This window comes from Passer domesticus, chromosome 5 (genome assembly GCF_036417665.1).
Source record: "Passer domesticus isolate bPasDom1 chromosome 5, bPasDom1.hap1, whole genome shotgun sequence".
Lineage (NCBI taxonomy): Eukaryota > Metazoa > Chordata > Aves > Passeriformes > Passeridae > Passer > Passer domesticus.
The window spans coordinates 46,579,367-46,600,818 of NC_087478.1; the positions used below are offsets into that span (position 1 = coordinate 46,579,367).

The 21,452-nt window shown below is 38.7% G+C and overlaps 1 protein-coding gene across 2 annotated transcripts in view; it reads right to left on the reverse strand.

Moving 5' to 3' along the window:
- PLBD1 (phospholipase B domain containing 1) overlaps positions 1-21,452 on the reverse strand; it is a 38,220-nt gene that overhangs the window by 15,117 nt on the left and 1,651 nt on the right. For both annotated transcript variants that reach the window (XM_064420015.1, XM_064420014.1), the window contains exons 2-5: positions 15,927-16,146; positions 9,442-9,525; positions 7,401-7,539; positions 822-986 (exon numbers count right to left, since the gene is read on the reverse strand). In XM_064420015.1, the coding sequence (XP_064276085.1) occupies positions 822-986; positions 7,401-7,539; positions 9,442-9,525; positions 15,927-16,146 (608 nt within the window). The remainder of the gene's footprint in view (positions 1-821; positions 987-7,400; positions 7,540-9,441; positions 9,526-15,926; positions 16,147-21,452) is intronic.

A 21,452-nucleotide genomic window follows, 5' to 3' on the forward strand; every position in this document is an offset into this window, starting at 1 on the left:
AACATACTGTTTCTGTGAGAATTCCTCTGGTTCATTTTGAAGTGAAGCACAGAAGCAAATACAAGTAAATTTAATTTGAAGAGGTAAATAGATATATTGATGGTACATGTCTTCAAAATATTTCCCTGGTTCTACAATTTATTGTGAGCTCAGAAACCTCTTACTGTAGGCAAATGCTTCAGTTAACATTTCTCAGTTTAGGGTGAATATTGTTGCTCTGCAATACATTGAGTCTCCGGATGCTGATTAAATCTCCTTAATAATTTTAACTGAAAAATGTAATTGCCACCATGATGCATCAGTCACTCATCTTAAAACTGTGGGGCTTTTTCTGTCATCACTCCTACTGGAAAGCCATTCAAAGGTATCACTATTAACAGAAAACATCAGCTACTTGCATCTATTTGTTTTTACGTTAGCACTGACCTTTAGTTTAAATTATCCTTTTCCTTTTTTCCCTGCCTATTTGCCCAAGGTATTTGTAGTCACTCACAACATCCCTTTTTAGACTTCACTTCTCTAGGTGAATGAGTTATTTTCATCCAGTCTCCTCTCCCTGGTAGTTCCTCACTCCCTAGTAGTTCTAACAGCTTTTCAACACCCATCTCCGTGGTTTTGGTTTGGTCTTTTCCCTCAACTTGAACACAAGTGAGAAAAACTGGACTCAAAATCCTAGAGGCACAAATGACAACTGCATATATACATCTTGATCATTGACAGAAGTCTCTTTATACACAACATGAACAGGGAAGGATCCAGAAATGCAAACTCATGACACTGCAAATCAACACAGTCACTGGAGATTAAGTTCTGGTGCTCACCTTGATCAGTGCAGAGCAGTGTCCCATGTCCCACTGGTATCTCCCATGGCCTCCTGAATCCACATTGCATTGCCCACCCCGTGCAGAATAATCAAATAATGCAGGAATAAGGTCCAACAGGTCTCCAACCGCATTCAGAAACTGGACATCAAAGTTGCTCAGTGGCTGAATAAAAAAGAAGATGACAAAAACCACTTTGACACAGAAAAACATCAAGACAGCTTCAGTGGTTAGAATTTTTCTTTTGCTCCAGAAGGAAGCTCTTGTATGGTTTATGAAATGCCTCCTGGCAAGGCCCAGATGCTCACACTCCGTATGGCAACAGGCACTGAGGAAACTTTCAGGATCTGGCCCTTGTAGTGGCATTACCAATGCTACAATTTCTGAGACAAAAAAGATGTAGCTTCATTTTTGCCTCAAAAGTGTGTTTGCAAGCAGCGTGCCAATTAGTCTGTTGTTATGGATTTAATGAGATAAAATTTAATTTTTTTGTTTATCTAGATGTCTTTGAAACATCTTCCACTAATGCTCTTGGGAGCTCTCAGATTTTTATAAACGCTGCAATTTACGATATCCTCAGGACTGAGGAGGAAGAAACAAATGAGGGAAAAAATGTTAGTAAATACCAATCAAATAGCTGAATAAAGAAAGTCAGTCAAAAGGCACTCTGCTACATGCTTTAGAAAACTCCTTGTAGTTGGAGCTAGCCAGGGTTAACTACACACAGCTGATTGTGCAACACACTCTTTAGAACCTCCTCTTACTTTGCCTTTTCAAAAATAAGAGCTTAATAGTGGTTTAACCTCAACCTTCAAATACCATTTTCTAAATATTTCCTGTTCTTGCTTTCACCATGCCTTCTGTTAGTCAAGGCTTAAGAAAAAAAGTCAGAACACTCATCACTGTGGTGCTGTGAATAGTAATTTTATAATGCCACATAATTATTTAGCAAAGAAACACATTACTTGCAATACAAATCACTGTGACTAAACCATATAGATGACCTCTCTACAAACCCCAGTAAAGGGGGACAAAAAAAAAGAAAAAGAAATAGCATCAAATCCATTTACATTTTATTCAGAATAAAAGTATTCTGAACACTTTTATATTGAATATAATATATTCAATATAAAATATTAAATTCTGAATTCTGTGTTATCCATTTGCTGCTTTGGCCAAAAGAATAACCAACAAGAAAACTAGAAATCATGTAAACTCCAGTCTATGTATCCCATAGGAAGGAATCAGACCTTCCCACAATGTTTACAGACAAGAAATAAGCTATTCTGACAATTAAAACTATTCATGGCAGAAGGCCCCAACCGTGGCTATAGTTTGAGGGAGAAACCCAAAACAAACTTTCATGCATTACATTGCTTTAGTTCATCATGTTTTTGCTGTAAAGATCCAAACAGGCAGCAACATCAAGAGACATGTCTTTGGATAGTTTTAAGCAACTTAGAGGTATGAATCAGTTACAAACCAGTCACAACTTCTCTTTCATTGGAATCCATAGAGAGAGACCTGGCACTGTTTAAGCACCATTTTCCCCATCCAGCTGCACTGAAAACCCACCACACCATAAGAAAAAGCCATTTTCCAAAGCCTGATTCACAAAGGCATCATTGTACAGTACCACCAGGAAGGGAGAAAACTAGCTTGCATGAGATTGCTCCGGCAATCAAGATATTTTAATTGTACTTGACATCCATTTGCTACCAGTCCATATTATCCTTAATAAAACCTGCTTTCACTGTACTATCTACAGGTAGCTACATTGATACTGCTACAGCATTGGTCAGAATTGACTGTATATTTTTTTAAAGTTTCACATTTCTGTGCTTTCTTACCGTCACTCCAAATCAAAACTTCTGTAACTATTAGCAAGTCCATTCAAATTTGAACAAAAGTACCAAGCAATGAAGCTTTCAGAGCAATAGGCACAGAAAGGTGCTCAGAGAGCAGGAGGAATAATGCACTCAAATCACAGGTTATGCAAATTCCTAAGGCACTGGGTGAGATTAGGCTGCCAGCTGCCAAAGCCAGCCAAAATATCAGAGATGTAAAAGACAGACTAGGTTGATAAGCACCCCCTAGAGCTCTGTTTTCATCCCCTTTTTGAGGGCCAAGCAAATTTTGTTCCAGTTTATTTCCAAAAATTCATTACTCTCCTTGAATAAACCTGGTTTTGTGTTTAAGACTGTCTGATGTGACATCACATAAGCACTGTGCTCCTCTGGAGTGGAGTGAAACAATGCATTCAAACAGAAGACACGTTGCAGGTCCAGTCTGGGAATTTCAGGAGTGGTCTGAAGCATTTGCCACAACACAGGTGAGAGCCCCAGTTTTGGAAAAACTACAGCTGATTTCCAGCATTTATGGAGAACTCTTCTCTCTGAGGAGTTAATCAGTGTCCACTAGCAAGAATTAAACCCAAAAAACTGCATCATAAAATGCATGTTACAATTTTTTGTAATTGCTTTTTCCCATCTCACACAGCAATGTCAGAAAAACTCATTATAAACGTCATTTAGATCCTGAAGAAGAATGAATGAACTAAACGGAAAAGCAGAGAGGTGTAAAGCTACATCAAAAGTCCTTCTGTGAGAATGTGTGCCTCCTCTAGGGTGCTCTCATGAACAGCAAAACAAAAAATCCATTTGAGTTTGAGTTACATCCAAGGAAGGGAGAAATAAACTTACAAAGGGCAGCAGAAAGGAGAGAAACAGCCCCAAAGGCTTGTTTACATGGGATATTAAAATAGGCAAGTTATTCAATAACAATTGTTTTCCAGTAACTTCTCCAAGCCTGAGCACTCTGAGTACAAAATAAGGAAGTACAAATAGAGAACTATCCTGGAGTCATTGTAGTATTTAAAACTCTGACACCTCCTTATTCAAGAGTAATATCCCTGCGTAGACAAGCCCAAGATTAATCACAGTGTTGGAAGAACATTAGGCAGATGAAAAGGCTTTATGTTCTTTGAGTGCCCCTCCCTCAGAAATTGTCTTGACAAAAGGGCTGGGTTTGTTTACTGGATATAAAATGTTGCTAAACCAGATAGAATAATGTCACATTTTAACATAAAGATGTATTCAAATTTTGACATCACTCTTAATGATACCTGTAAATATCAAATTCAAAATACATAAGTTTCCAATGTACATTGCCTTCATGCAGGTCTTAATGGAAGAATTTACCTAAACAGTCCTCAGGAGAGCAGACTCCACGCAATAAAAACCCGAAGTTTATAACAATACAATACAAAGCATTTCCTTCAGGAAAAAAAAAAAATCTATATATACTAGTGCTACTATCAAACCATTCAAAGCCCAAATTTTCTTTCTGCAGTAAGGCTCAGTTACTTGTGGCAGACACAGTGGTTCTACAATATTCAAGTAAAGCAATCTGAATTTTTGGGGAGAGCAGAAAAACAGAACATTTCAGAGTTACTTGTGTGCACGTTACTTGTGTGCCAATAAGCCAAGCCTCACTTAAGAAGTATCTGGCTCTGGTTTCAACCTACCACGCATAGTACCAGAAAACAGAATTAAAAAATTAAAAGCAGATTAGCTATGAAACAGCTTGTTTTCATTCTCCTGAAAAGGAAATAGTTCTACACAACTTGCCCAGTGCTCAGTGTTAATTCACAGACTTTGTAAACAGAGCTCCTTTTTTTCATCCCCTTTATCTCTTTTAGCCTATTCATGTCAACCAAACAACTTCTCAGTGTTCAGGAGAGCATCTTGTCTATGATCATTCATGGTGCAGGGAAACATCAGAACCTTGAAACTCAACTCCTCTTCCCCTTCTCATGTCTCTGGTGTTTTGGGAGTTAAGGGGAAAACCTTCCTAGCCTTTCTTCTACAGCATTTACTCTTATTTTAAGCTTAAGACAGTGGGAACAATTGTTTTTTATGTATACAGAACAACGTGCTGAATTTAGAAGTACACATAGCTTTCCCAACAGCAAATAGAACATCAGAACATCAGGCAACAAAATACAGACTGTCGCTTGTCAGGTTTTGGCTTGGTTTTTTTTGAGGTTTAGGGGGTTCCTTTTCTTTTGTTTGAGTGTGGGTAAAAAAAAAGGAACATAAAAATGCCCTAATTCATACAAGAGGTATTTTTAATATTTCTGATGTTCATTACCACCATTAATTCAAACTATTGAACAACTAGAGATCAAAAGATAAATTTGTTCCTAATGAGGATAATCCAAAGGCAATCAACACATGGAAAGGGTTCTTTTATTAATTAAACAAAATAGTATCTACTAAAGGAAAGAGGTAAGAAGAGACCTTTAAAGCACTGAGGAAAATGTGCAATAGGAATGAGATTTGCTTTTAAAAACATGCAGAATTTGTTACAGAGACTTTCAGTATGAAATTACTTTGATTGTTTTATTTTGAGAATTGAGTAACAGAAAAGTATTTGTTACTGGAGTTGTCCAAAAAAAAAAAAAAAAAAAAAAAAAAAACCAATTGGGTTAATAGAACCAAAGTACAATACTTAAAAATAAGAAAAAAGTCATCTACTAGGTAAATTTATTTGCACTTTGCATGGTAGATTTCTTTAATTACAAGGAAAAAGGAAGACACTGGTGGTGTTTTTGCTTGTTTGGTTGGTTTGTGAGTTTAGTTGGGGCTTTTAAGTGCCAGTTTACAGAAGCTGAGCTGATTCTCAGATAAATGGATGTGTCAAAGCCAGAATACTAGCCAGAAGCTTTGCAGCTGCACCGGTTTTTATTGCCCACGTAAGCTCACAGCAACAGCCCTCAAGCTCTGTTTCCTGAAGGAGATCCTAACAGCAATAAATATGCACACACAGTGGTAGCCTAATCTCTCAAAAGTACTTGAAAAGCATCATGGTATCCAACAAAATTAATTACCTGTACTTTTAGAGAACATTTCACAGAATGTCAGATATCATTTTGATGCCAAGAAAAACCAAGGACCTAGCTGCAAGAGCAGCTGTCCAAAATGTACTCCAGGACAAGGACTGATGTTAACTTAGTCGCTGTGGCAAAGAGAGGAAACAGCAGCACCATTTCCAGTAAGAAATACATCCACAGTGAACATTTTTGCTTTGAATAAAAGTGTATGCATCTCAACATAGGTGATAATGTCCAAAGCTAAAATTGTGCCTGGCATGGAAAAGAGTCAAAATAAATCCCACCAACTGCTGCAAGCATATTTGAGAAAATAAAAAAAAATCATGCATATAAATTGATAATGGAGGACACATATATTTCAGCCTGAACCACACTTTGGAACTGTCACCAAATGCAGTAGTCTTTTTATATAGACATGCTAGTGAGATCTCTAAAAAGAGGATAAAAATTATTCAAACACTTCAGAGGTCAGTACTTTTTTAGTATCAAATGCATAGTTAAATAAGCAAGAATCAGGGAACACACTTTGCACTCAAGACACGCCTATTACAAAGAAGTAACTCAGACACAAGCCAGCACTTTTCCCTTCTCCCCACATGAATCTAAAAGATTCTGAAGCAGCAAAAAAACCAAAAACCTGGTGAGCTTGACAGGGCTCTTCAGATGCATGAGTTACAAAAGGACATTAATGTGCTCTTTTCCTAGAAAGTCAACATTTTTAGTGTTTTCCCCTACAAACTCAGGTCCCTCAGGATGGATTATTATTATAAACATTTTTTTTCCCCCCAGTTTTATCTGCTCCCCATTCCTGAAAGCCCCAGAGTGACTTCTATGCACGAAAGATGTAAATTTTACTAAAATGCAACTGTTTACAATTCAGAACTCCCAACTTCTCAAAATTCTTGGCATGATTAACCTAGGTTAGAAGGTCAACTACAATTACTCAAGTCATTCCTCTCACACTGAAAAACGTATTAGATATTAGACTTTAGGACAGCATTATAATTGCCATAGCTCTACTGGAGTTAAAGGAGTTCTGCTATTATATACAAGCTGATGATCTGGAATACAATTCTAATTGAAATCAAAGAAAAATAAATTATTAAAAAACACAAAAAAATCTCAACTTAACCATCAAAATCTATCCTATCTGACCTGCCACAACACAGCACACATGTTTTGTAACCATGTATTTTTGAGACTTAAAAGACAGAAAAGAAGAAGTCATTTAGTAAAGTAAAACATACTCTACAATAAAAAGGCTTTTAGGATTTGAAATCTAATGCTTGAAAATAAAAATGAAAGCTTTAATTCATGCTGTTGCAGGTACTCTTTATACCTAAAGGGTCATTTGCTTAATAACAATTGTAAAGTGACAGCAACAAGCATTTTAGAAGTGTCTGTCCTTCCAACATTCATACAGATACAAAAGCCACCCCCAACTTAATCACCATGTGAGTGCCCAGGGTTCCAAGCCCCTTGTGAAGAACTTGTGGGCCAAGTGTCAGTCACATTGTCTACACTGAACAGTCACTAAAGATTTTGCAGAATGGCATGCAGAAGGCATACTTCCCACTAAGTATCCTATATCTGTTTTTTATTTTTAAAAAGTGGATCCCCTTCTCCCTTGTTTGTCCACTGACATCCCAGCCCCAGCTACTGAAAAAGAGGTGCAGTAGTCTTACTGTTAGTTTATGTAGTTTAGCCCACTCGAGGGCTCCCATGTACAGACCATCCAACTGTGCAATAATATAGCCAGCATGCCTCCAAAATGGGTCATCCTTATTATTTCTGATTTGTTGTCTTGTCCATTGATCTTGCTTCCTGCAGAGGAACAAACAGGTTGGGGTTTTCTTGGGGTTTTTTAAGAGTATAATTGATAATGCAGGGAAGGGACAAATACATCATGACCCAGATGGCCCAGACTCACTGAAGATTTGAGGCAAATCGTGCTTTGGAAATCCTGCATATATAAGCATTATATCCTCCAAGTGTACATGTTCAGACTTAAGCAAAATACCTTACAATCATGTGCCTCTACCAGATTTTACTGTCAAAGAAGGAATTGGACTTCATGTTTGTGGAGGATTTTGCTACAGCAAATTTAGACAGTAAAGGGAAACAAGAGTTTCACAGGTTGGATGAAACATTCCCTTTTAAATGTCTATTTAAGAATAAAAATAGACTGACATTTGAAGAGCCTCCTTCTCTCCCCAGGTTCAAGTGCAATGAAGGCTTTCTGCTGGTGGTGCTCAAACATTGCCTGAGAACCACGTCTATGCTCCTCTGAGTAGCAGGTGCGGGGCCAAACAACTGTACCCTGTGCCAGATCCAGTCAGGAGCCAAATTGCCCAGGTTTAGGGTATGAGGCAACACAATCTGAACAGACTCTAGGGCAAGAGCCACCAACATGGTAAGGATCTCTCAGAATTCTCTCTTTTGCTGTGCACAAAGGGCCACAAAAGAACCACAGGAAATGAGAATCAGATGCTGGCCTCTTCCATCCTCCTGTATCTATCCATCCAGCACTACATAAAGTAACAAAATAGAGAGGACAAACCTGTAAAGGAAGCAAACTCTTCCAGCAGCATATGGGTGAGAAAACCAACCAGAGTTAGCTTTCTAGAAACAACATGATGCAAGAAGTATGTCCAAGGAAATAGGGATATGGTCAGAGCATTTAGGGCTAAGGATTTCCAAGACAGCACAGCAATCCATATTGCAAAACTGCTATGAAGTAAAGCAGTGATGCAGGAGTTGAGGATAGAGACAATAGAAAAGCAACACAAGGCCACCTAGTATTGCCCCCTTCATCCAGCAATGCATCTTGGGGAATACAGCTGCTATGCTGTGTCATTCTAGGAAAAAACATATACACATTGATATGGTAGCTATCCCATTTTTCTCATAAGGAGGAGCACAGCAATGCTGAAAAATGATAGCAAGGGAGCACTAAGATTCTTTGTTCTATGCTTTGGATAAGCTAAAACAAATTAGCTTTATATATGCACACCAATAACAGTCACATATTCAACCCCTAATGGAAAGGGCAAGAGGAAAAGGCAGATATTCAACCCCTTATGGAAAAGGCAGAGACGGAAAAAAATAGTTCCCAAAAGTGACCATTTCAAACAAATATTTGTAATGGAATAAAAACACAAGTCTAAGGATATTAAAATAACTTCCCAGTACTTGGCTTGGTTCTTCTCCTATTGTCGTTTCCCCACTAGTATAACTGCATTAATTGAGCAGCTACACTTTTTTTAACTTTTGATTTTACAGCTAAAATGAAAAGTGAATCACAACTTTTGTGATTAGAATAGAATTTACATTGGTAGTAGAATAAAATACTAACCTAACAGAAGAAGAAAAGGATACACAACGCAAAAAGATTAAGGTGTCAGGAGACCACTGTTCAGGGCAATATTGAAAATATCAACTTTTCAAAAATGGAATTTTACTAGAATGACCTTGAGAATTCATTGACATTTTCCCCATCCTTTGGCAGCAATGATCTCAAACATTTCTTTGAAAGAATCAGAATTAAGGAAGGGCATATGCACTTCTTCATGTATATTTAGAATTTCTTTTAATAATAATGGCATTCAATCAGAGGGAAAGGAAGCATATGTTTCCCTCAGCCCATAAGTAAGAGAATAAAAAAAGGTGAAAATTCTGTCATCCTCCAACTCCAAGTTGATTTATTTTTAGCAAATAAATACATACGCCATAAAATTCTGAACTCCTCTTCGAATGGTGGGAGTCTTAATTAGCTGTGGATACATATTTGCAGCATGGTCATACATTTGCCTGAAAGAACAAGAGTAACAGGAGTTATTCCTTTGCATCTTCTGTTTACCAACTAGTTAATTAACATGCCTTGACAGACAAGCAACACGGACAAAGTAAGGTTTTCCTACTCACAGAAAACACTCCAGTGCATGACAAAGAGCAAAAGTAACACAAAAGGATTGTTAAAATGTGACCTACAATAAATTACTTTGCCAATGCCTGCTCAAGCTGCTGTACAATGGAAAGATGAGCAAGAATGAGATTGAACTACTTCATAACAAAACTGCACATTTAGGGAATGTTTGTAGGCCAGAAGCATCTTGAAAGCATTATCACATTAATTTAAGCACAACAGAAATAGTTTTCTGGAGACCTATGCTATTTGGAATCAAAAGAACCACAGAGGCAAAGGTAATATAATTGGCTGATTCAGTTCATTTCACTCTTCAGAGAGAGAATTTCACCATGATATCTAGCAGGTTTTACTTGCCAGTAACCATGTTCCTTTTTGTTTAAGTTAATATCTCCATTTTTAAGTGTGTCTAAGACAATCCTACAAGTTACCACAGAAACTCCCACTCATGGCAGCCCTAAATAGATTCAGCTTCATGGAGACCAAAATTCTTGTGGTTTTTTCTGTTGTTGAATTCAGTTAGCTGTTTTATACACATTACATATTAAAAACAAAAGTTGAAAGGGCTTTGTTGCTTGTTGGTTAGGGCTTTTTTCTTGAAGTAAAGTACTTCAAGATTAAATCAACTGTTAAAAAAAATGCTCAGGAGACCAGAATTAAAGTCACCCTTCCTTTTCAGCTGAAATGTAATAGTCTGATCCAAGCCAAAATAAAACTTCAACATTTTTCTTAATGTGAGTCAAACTTAACCAACATTTTTTTTCAGTCACTGATTAAATTAAAAAAAAAAAGGGGACATCAGCAGAGAATTATTTCACTGAGGTCTGGAATTGATAGAGATAGAATTACATCCGTCATCAGTACATTTATCTCCTACCAAGTGCTGAGAGAAAGAAAACAGCACTGAGAAACAGATACCAGCCTCAAGGAAAGCACATGCCAGCAAAATTCCTGTAATTAAACTTATGAGAGCAGCTTTCTCTGGGAGGGATGCAGACAGGAGCTCTTCCCAGTTTCCCTCAGGACATAATTAAAGAATACAGATAGAGATGATAGAACAGTTTGTTGATGACTAGAGAATCATCTACTGACCTTCTCCCCTCTTTCTGTCCCTTGCCCCATTCCCAGACAATTGCATGAACTTGATAGCATGATCCTGCTCCGCCTTATCTCAGCTCTGGGTCCATTCTGACAATCAAATCCAATTGTCTCACACATTCAGGCAAAACAGTAATCCAGCAAAAATGTGATTTGTTTTTATTTGTAGTTTGAATTAGGTTGTGGAAGGGAGATGCTGGGACAAAAGGGGAGCATTCAACAGCTTTGCACCATTACATTTTTCACAAAACTGCAGCTCCAGCAACAATTTTAGTTCTAGAGTTTTCTGACTCCCAGGAAAAGCAAGACTACATAAAATATCATAACCTACTTCCAGAAGACTGCAAGAAAATTGGAGAAACAGAGCAATATTCTCCACCCCTGCATATTCACAGAGAAGTTGGCACATAAAAAACCCAAGTAATTTTAGGAAGGGAACTAGAGCATAACATACACTATACTAGAAATCAGAGTCTCATGTCACTAAAGAGGAGCAAATAGCACAAGTTGGTCCATCTGGCAGATGATCATTTAGGGATTAGAGCCAGATGAGGAAGATAAAATCCAGCTAGGATACTGGCCTAACCACTGCCTAAGCCAGGACAAACGATCAGGCTTCCGACTCAGCCATCAGATCTACTCTCTGTTTTGCACTCAGAGGTTATGCAACACAAGGCAGATTTCACAGCAGTAGTATCTTTAAGCTGTCATGACTGATGTAGAGACTGAGTTAAGTTAGATTTGTGACTGAAAACGCCTTCTTTAATGGCTTTCACTCCTATTTGCTGACAGAGGACAGACAATTCTTGGAACTGATTTTTTTTTTCAATGATCATGGTTATCAAGATTTTTTCCCCCAGTTGCTCTCTTCAGTTTTTGGGTTTTTTTTATTTAACAAAGCTTCTAGGTGCATGGCTTGTGTGTTTTGTAAGTGCATTAGTCTCTGAATTAAACTAGATCACTACAGTAAGGCTTTGCAACTACACGTAAGGCCAAACACAAGGCAATTGCAAATCTGGGACAAGAATTCCAAGCCTAAAACCAGAAAAGCAGAGTCCTCCTTCTTTAAATTAGCAAGGAAGATGACAGGACTCCAGTCAGCTGAGGCTATATGAGGAAAGAGTAAAATTAATGTTGCTTCGAATTTAAATACTGTTTTTAGGCACCTGGCATGTCCTAACTGGAACTGATTTAAAATAATGTCACAGATTTAGATGTGTTCTGCCACTAAGTAAAGTCAGACCTCATTACCACTTCTCTGTTAGAAATGGGGAAAGGGAATTCATACCTAAGAAAGCCAGAGCAAGTACCTTGGCTAGATGACATGACTGGACTTTGCGGAAAGGTGAAAGATTTGGAATACAAACAAGTGCTTGGATCCCCAGACACGAGGATTCAATTTATCCAATGTCTAACTAGGCATTTTAAAAACACATGGATATTCTCATACTCTGAATCAGGTGTCAGCATTAGAAAGACGAAGTATGCTCCAGAGAAGAGTCACATTTCTGTCATCACTGGAAAACTGGTCTGACTATTGCTTTTTCTACCACTGACCTATACAGTTAGAGCTGAAATTAATTATGCCCCAGTAATCCAAGATAAAACAGTTCTAGCATGTTTCATATTTGATTTTTTTAAAAATCTCATAATTTTACAGACTGCTTAGGTTCCTACTATAGGCAAGGCATATACTTTTAAGAGAGATACTTTGTCACTCTTTTGCTTACATGTTAAAGGCCTAGCTGTGTCTGGAAACTCTTCTTCATGCCCTAAGAGTAATGTGAGATCTCAGCTAGCTGAGAATTCCTGAACGTCTCCAAATTGCAGGCCGAGCTGGACCTCCTGCTCATCCAACAGTTTCTGCAGGAAACTGTATTTCAACATGGGTTCAGGCACCAACATTTCCATCCTATCAATGCATCACATCAGAGCTCTTCCTAGTAGGACTTCTAGAATTTCTACAAAGACCCACGCTGGGTCTGCTTCATGGAGTCTTTGCCACATATGGATGCAGGACAGCTGGAGACCATGGAGTTGTTCAGGTAGCCATGTACTAAAAAGCTCTTCAATTACCAAGCACACCCAACGTTTTCACATTGGAAGGCTGTGTCTGAACCACCTGAGGTGTCTGTTCTGATAAGTCACGTAAGGGTCTTCACTCCAGCAGCTAAGTGGCTGACAATGCACATAAAGCCTTCCTCAAAGCTAAACACATACCTACAGTCTCCCCCTTGCTCTTACCAAGAGCTTCAAAGGGAAGCTGGATCTGTGGACACCAATATGTGCAAAAGAGAGTGTTTAGAAACACCTTCCCTAAGGAATATTGTGATGGTGCTAGAGTTTCCCTAAAACAGGCTAAATGGGCCAGGCAGTCTGATGGGAATAGAGTTACTGATTGAGAAAGGCTGTTTCCCAGTTTTACTCCAGAAGACTTGTTTAACTGTCCCACAGATAGAACATCTGCCTGCATGTTAATTAGGATTCTCTAAATTTCTAGGCAAGATGAAGGAGAAATGGAGTTCTGAGTGCAATTGTAACATCTGCAGACTTAGGGAGTTCTCACTTCTCCTGCAATTTAGGAAATTGCAAACACAGTCTATAAAAGGGTTCATTAGCTGCAGTTTGGCAAATAAAAACCCACTAAGGTCATGCAGCTAAAACCTGAAGTAGTAGGTTCTCTGTCTTATCAAGAGTCAAGAGAGTACGTCACTATTTCATCTCTGTTCCTTACCTGAAACATTTTCAAAAGTTATTAGCTTCTGGAGAAGCCTTTTTTATCCAAAATAACTTTACACAAACTGACAGAAAAAATTGTTTGTAACTCTCAGTGAGAAATACACTTGCACTTCAGTTACAGACGGACAGTGGGGCAAAGAAAGAGCCAAAAAAATTAAACTCAGACAGTATGTGTAATATCTGGTACTCATTGACAGCAAGTATTTTCAGGTTTTGCACTTGCCACGGGATCTATTGGTGGATTTTCTTAAGAAGTCTCCTCAGAAAAGACAGGCTTTGGCTACTTCTGGTTTTGCATCTTAACCCACTCTTGCACTTAATCTCCTTTCAAACAGCTGAATTCCCCATTTTGCTTAAAAGCTTAAGTCTCAAGCCATACTTTTCCACATTAATGCAAACCCTCAGCTTCAATTCTGTTCATTACTAGTTCTGCTATATCCACTTCTTCACAAAGGGCCACTCAGTGCTGGAGCTGTTAGCCCTAGAGTAACAGCAGCCAGGGCTAGGAACCAACCTCAGTAAGCACATGACCTGCAGAAGGCAAAAGCCTTGAGCAGAATAACTTGGATAACTTCACTTCTGTGAATCTTCACTTAACACACATGGGAAAAAAAAAAAGGGAGAAAATATCCTTCCTCTAAAGGTTAGCCTAGAATAAGACAGCAGATAAATCCCTGCAGACACTCTTTCACATTCAAACCACATTAATAGGAACAGACACATATTTAAATTTGTTTCAAACCCAGGATGACACATAAATCTACTGTGGAGGCAGAGGAGGAAAGGGTGTGAGTTGTTCCTACCACAGCACTACTTGCCATCTAATTGAGCTTAGCATGGACTGTGCTACCTGCATTAAGACAAAACTTAAGCTTAATCACCTATTGATTAACACACCTAGGTAAAGCCTTAGGAAAAAAAGCTGCTGAACAATACCCAATTTTAACAATATTCTAAACACAATGCTAGCATTCCCCAGATTCAGGGATAATTTACCTAAACTGACTGAATAGTGCAATGCAATAACCTCCCATGCCAAATAATCCAACAAAAGACCCCTCATGAACTTAATTTCCTTTCCTGTCTGGAGTACAGATTGTGTACTATGAACTTTAGGACTCCTTCACTCTGTCAGAAGTGTTTTGTTATTGACAAATACTACTTTATTGAATTTCTTTTATACACTTCCAGAGACCTAGGTGCCTCACCAGTAAAACCTACTAGAGAGTCACATTGTCATATGCTCAGAGAATTATCCATAAATATTAACTGATCTTAAAATATATCAGTAATTAAATTTATATAATCTTGTCCAGCAGACATATCTGACAAATGTTCATCAGACAACCTTCCCTGGCTGGCCTGTGCAACACAGCCTATGGGTATTTATTTCACTCCACTGAAATCAAAGCTGGTGAAGCCAAAATATCAGGTCACAGCAGCCATCACAAACTTCTCCCAGCATCAGAAAGTTGGAATTTTTCCTATGACTGTGTTGATAGAGCAAAAGATGGAACTTGTTCAACAACAAGCCACATGTCATGTTCTTAGCTGTATCACCAGCTATAGAGAATCATGAAATCTCTTAGAAGATTGGAAAAAACCCTTAAGATCATGAAGTCCAACCCAGCACCGCCACCTGCTATCAGTGAGTATTTCATAGTGTCATCCCGTCTTCCAACTTAGCCACAGAAAGAACAAAGTTTGGTTAAATTTTTGGTTGGCTATTTTTTGGGGTTATGGATTTTTCTGTTTGTTTTACTTTAGGAAAAAAACCCTGCACTGGATTTGTAACAAGTACAAAATTCTCTCACTTTTCATAGATGTGCACTGTGGGAAAGGCTCAGTCCCTCAGGGCTTCCGGGACAACACTAACCCTTCTAGACATACCCCAGTCTGCCTTCAGGTCTATAGTGCGTTTTTTAATTTTTTTTTAAGTTGGCCAAGACAACTCCCCACACTGTGAAGTTTTAGTATCTGCTCTCTAGCAGTTTCTTGACAATATTTGCTGAAAAACATCCTTAAGGAAGCCCTGCAGACCTTGCTAGCAACATTTCTCCCTGCCTGAGCTGCTCTCAACTGCCTGATCAGCCACCAAACTACAAGCTGGGGAAATAACCACACTTTTTGCTACTCCTTATGCACTTTGTTACACTTACATTATTTTGTGATTACATTACTTAAGCAGTAATACAGATACAGTACCCATCTATCCCACCAAGGTGTTGGGAGATCCTGCAGGATGAGAAGGGGAGGGCACATACTGATCCCATAATGAAGAAGCTACACTTTGTACCTGCTACTAATTAAAAGAACAGCACACAGATGCAAAATGTATCATTAGTTTAAATGGAAAGGAATTTAGGACAATGAAAGCAAACAAAAAACCTCACAAGTACAGAAATCCACTGGAAGTGCCATGAATTGAGCTGTTTCCTGAGGTACTTACGGAGCCGTGAGATAGCCTTCCAAGAAGCCAGCAACATACATAATATCTTCATTGCTTAAGGTCTGAGAGCCATAGCCTGCTCTGATCTCCAGGACTCCCCAGCCTGTTGTCTGTAGACTGTTGTTGTAGAAGCCATAAGCATCTCCACTCCTGTCCAGCATATTCTTGACCTGAAGTATTTTTTCTGCTCTATTCCAGTACACAGTTGCATAGCGGAGTTCTGCGGTGGAGAAGAAAGGAGATAAGGGTAACAAACATAAGTAGGTGTTTCCTATGCAATACTGAAATGTCAAGACAGTGTTTTGGCAATTTAAAAAAGTTAATTTTATAGCTTTCCATCAGGCTTAGTTCTACTACAGAGATCAACACTAATGCTAATGTACTGAAAAAGGGCACGAGGACTAACTTTACAAAAGCTCACAGCTAAACATTCTTATGTTATTCTTCTGGAAGTTTTCTACAACTCTTTCAGTGTACAGCTCCAGCACAGCAGAATGTTGACATATGAGAAGTATTTCCTTACCTGGCTCAGAAGACAGTCTATACAAATCTTATTGAAAGCAACTTTAGAAGACAGCATGCCTTAGCAACTGCAAAGGATTATTAAACTACTGTTGACTTAATTTTCCACCTAAACATTCAAAAACTTGCAAAAGCTTTCTACACAGACCATCTGGGGAACCAATCCCTGAGATGGCATAACAGAAGCACTAGGACTCAGTGCATCACAAACAAAGACAAAAGTAGGTATGAAGTCCTTTACAAGATACACAGTGTCTACCATGCATCTGAAATAGAACTGATCCCAAGCATGATACAAACAGGAAGGAAGGGCAATAGACCTCTCAGAGTTCCATTTGGACTGCTGTTTTAAGAAATAGATTCTTGATTAGCTGTGTTTTAATCCTGCAAAGCTGAAGAACAAAGAGCAAGGTAAACTGCTTTCTGGAAAAAAAAACCAAAACCAAACCACCAAACAAACAATAAGAAAATCAAAAAAGTCCCATGCCATACAATTCTAATTGAATCCTCTCTAAGATGGGCTGTGATTACATCAGCTCTCTATGCATGACTGATCAAACCACTACTACATCACTGTGAGAAGAGTTTAAAAAAAATCATACATCAGAGGTCCCAGAAAAATTTGAAAAGTTTTAAGGGATAAATTCATAAACAGCCCTTCTGAATGACTGCACAGCCCTCTGGCATATCATCAGCAAACTTGCTGAGGGAACACTGCCCCATCATGGAGATTATCAAGGAAGATGCTGACCAGTATCAGCCCTGGCACAGACCACTTGTTACCAGCCTCCAGCAAGGCTTTGTAGCACTGTGCACTAGGTCAGTCTCCATGACATACTAGGGACACTTCTCATGGGAACAGAAAATGCATTGGCAGAACCAGAATTTTAGTAGTGAAAGGACTTGGCTTTTTCCACATTCTATGAAAAGAAATTGTTACATGAGTCTATTCAGAGATGAAGTAATTTCAGGGTCTTGGAACACAGTGTTTAAAAACATGTTTTTCATCTGCCAGGTAGTGAGGCTATTTAAAGGACAGACATGACAGACTTTCAGTAACTCTTCAAGCAACCATGAGCTTAGTCTTCTGCTGTCTCCTAAACTATCTCCTAGTAATAGAAGCAATAATTTCTACTTTAGATTAAAAGTAAACACGGGAATCACTCAGACTGAAAAATCTGTGAACAGAAGAGCAGGGTGATAAGGGTCATCACTGATGAAAGCCAAAGACCACCTTACACAGCTAAAGCTTACACACCAAAAAAGTCAGGGAAAAGGAAGTCTGTGAGGGGGTGATGCAAGGAGTCAGAGCAGTAAATGGGAGGGCTGGTTCCAGCCAAGAAGCCCATTGCAGGGCAGAGGAGAGACTACTTGCACATTCAACAAAGATGTTGAGGAACGGAAAAAAAGAGAAAGAACAAAGTAATGCAAACCCTTGCCATCTTTCTATCTCTTCAGGAGGCTGTGGAGAGGTGGCTGGAATTCAACAGGAATCAGGGCAGCTGGGTACTGCTATTAGTGCCTGCAAACTAAATAGGTATGTCAGAATACCTATTACACCTATAGAGAAACTATGTCTGCCTGAAGCAAAAGTGCCGCTGCTGTTCTTTGGAGAAGAAAGCTGATGCCAAAGCCAGACAGACCATCTGACACAGGCACTCTTACACAGCAGACTGGGCTCCTTTGATGCTCTGCCAGAGCATGAACGTGCAGAACTATTTTCAAAAGACTGAAAAAACTTTTCAATTACTCCTGGAGTTTGCCCTGCCCCAGCCTCCCTGCATGACAAATTTAATCTGAAGAAAACCAGGACTCAAAGAGGATGGGAGGGAAGGGGAAACATGAAATTACAGGATAATTTGCAACAAACCTTGAGAGGCCTTTCAAGGAATAGCATGAAGGTAGCTGTTATAGTTTAACAACAATGCTGGAAACCACCATTTCCCATTGCTATTTCTCACTGCCTCATCATCTCATTTCACCTTGCAGTTGGAGTTAAGACTACAAGCTACACTGTAAAAACTACACTACAATGTAGTCAAAGCATTTAGTACCACCTAATCTTTACAATTTTTTTCTGTATTCATCTAAACAAGCAGGACTGCCTTTATCCAGAAAACCATTCAGAACTATAATATGGAATATAGCTATACAAGAAGCATGTGCACATTTTCAAACATTCTGAGTTCTGAAAAAACGTTTGAATAGTATTGAATATTATTGGCATTTTTACATTTATTTTTGGAGGGTGAGGCAGGGGCCCTAGCACCTCTTATCGCAGCATTCACATTGATTAATTTTTGCATATACAGCAATTGTAATGTCTCCATGAACCTACAGATCATCCTTTCATCATCAAAGTTAGGACCTCCAAGTGTTCAGCCTACTAGAACTCCTATGAATCAGACTGTGATAATCTGTAACTATTCCACAGCAGTGTTGCTTAGAATAACCTCAATAACAGACCAAAGCACACACTGTCTACTGCAATTAAATAAAAATCCTGGGGGATAGGGTGGGCCAGTGGAATCACCGTTCCCCTCCACGAGCCAGCCAGGAGCACAGCACAGCACAGCATCAGCAATGCAGAGTTTCAACACAACCACCAGTGGGGTGGGAGAGAGACGGGCAGAAGTGCAATGATAGAACAAGCCTGGAAAAAAAGAGTTTCTTCTCCTTTCTGGGACTGAGAGGAACCCTCCTTCAAGCTGCCTGCTTCTAAAGATACATCAATCATTCTGCCAAATATAGCTCCAGAAACAGGGACTATAGCTGGGAGAGTGCTGGAATTTCTACAGCCAGTGAGAAATATCTGCTTTCAGCCAAAATTATTCCCTAAATAATGGGGAAAGGATATTCAGCCAGAAACATAGAGGTGGTAGCGGTCCCTTTGGGTTTTAAGCCAAAACACCAAATCTGTTCTCTGCCTTTTGGGCTCAGTACAGGCATTTCAAAAGTTATGTTAAAACTGTACATTGTCTTTTACTTGGTGGCAGCAGGAAAGTAGAAATGCATACATGCGCATTAGAATAGGAAACAAGCAATTTAAGATAGAGGACTGACATGAGATGAAACACAAGGAAAGCAGATGGTGAAGAAGACATGAAGGAATAGCAGCAATTTGGAATAAAAGAAAAGAATTGACAGAGAAAATGAAAAATTAAAGAAAAGCAGTATGGAGATGGCCCAAGACAATCTAACAAGCACACTATTACAAATATTTATTGAATAAATTAGAGTCAAAAAATAACACCGTGCATGCATTAAGAACACCAATAAAATTTATTTGGCAATATGCAACAGCTGCTTTTCCTTAGGCTTTCCCAGCTATAAGTTGCTTTTAAAACATACCTATATCAAGTTAGGTTGCTGGACTTTATAATTAGAGAAATGAGTAGAGCTCTTTTCCTTGCAGATGAAAGAATTACAAAGTCTGGGGGTGAGAAATAATATTTATATTTTTCCTTAGTCTGCCAAGCAAGCCAACTCACAAGCAATGGAACACAGGTTAGTTCATACATAACAAGCTAAATTAACAATTGTGAGCATCTCCTCCTAATATGAAAACTACTGGTTTCCTTAATTACTAATTTAATTACTAATTTTTATCTGTGGCTTTCCTAATGCAAAGCTATTTTTTTGTAGAGGTGTTCTTCACAGATTCTGCCTATAAACTCTCCACTAAACAGGGAAGATATCACGCTCCTGTTTCACTGAAAACTAGTTTTGCATCACTTCAAAATACAAAAAAAAATCCAGAACAAAATTGCATGTTTGATTTCAGTATACCCTCCCCTACAACTAATGTTCAGTAGTAAAGATTATATTATCACAGTATAGCATTTAAATATCTCAGGTCAACCATAATAACAGTGTTTCTGTTCAATGTTTTAATTTGAAAGAGCTTGACCTATTTTTTCATTAAAATTTTTATAGAATCATAGAGTGTTAAGGTTCGGAAGTGACCTTAAAAATCATCTAGTTCCAACCTCCCTGCCCCAGGCCCGGTCACCTTTCACTAGTCCAGGTTGCTCAGGGCCCATCCAACTCGCCCTTGAACATTTCCAGGACGGGACATCCAGAACTCACTTGGGCAACCTGTGCCAGTGCCTCGCCACCCTCACAGCAAAGAATGTCTTCCTGTACCTAACCTCAATCTGCCCTCATTCAGTCTAAAACCACTACCCCTTGTTCTGTCACTGCCTGCTCACATGAAAAGTCCATCTTCCTCCTTTTTACAATTCCCCTCCAGGTACTGGGAGGCTGCAGTGGGACTCTCCAGGCTGAACAATCCCAGTTCCCTCAGTCTGCCTTTGCAGGAGAGGTGCTCCTTCCCTCTGACCATCTTTGTGACTTCCTCTGATCCTGCCTATCTGTGTGTTTATTTTTTTGAGAAGCATCCTTTTAACTATTTTTAAAAGGCTGTATAACTCTAAAGAACAAGGGAGATTTGAATATACAGTTATGATTGGAATCTATTACAAAACAAAAGTATTTCAGGGCTTCTTTAGAGATTAGCTTAAACCACACATGAAATTAACACAAAGCTCAGTAATTGTCAAATAAAGGAGTAAATGCTTTCTTGATCTGCTTGAATATAAGCTATTTGTGTTTTCTATTCTACTGGCCTTAATTCATCCTATTTCCTCATGCATTTCAGGTCTAAGTAATTTTTCAATTTGCTTCCAACAGGCCTGTCATTTGAAGCCTAATGCCCTGATTTGAGCTTACATCAGTGAAAAGCAATATTCAAATGTGACCTATCAATTAAGAGTTTCAGTCTTGCATGGTTTTCACAGTCACAAGGATACTTACTAGTAAAACTTAGCAAATGAGCAAATTTGCCAAAACAGTTACAGGTACCTAGTACAGGTCACCCAGAGGAAACAAACAAGTGGCTTCACTAATCTCAGAGCACCTCAATTTAAGTCATATTAAAGAACATTCTCCAGAAACATTTTCCAAAGTGTATGATGAATAATCTTCAAGGCATTCAAAGTGCTA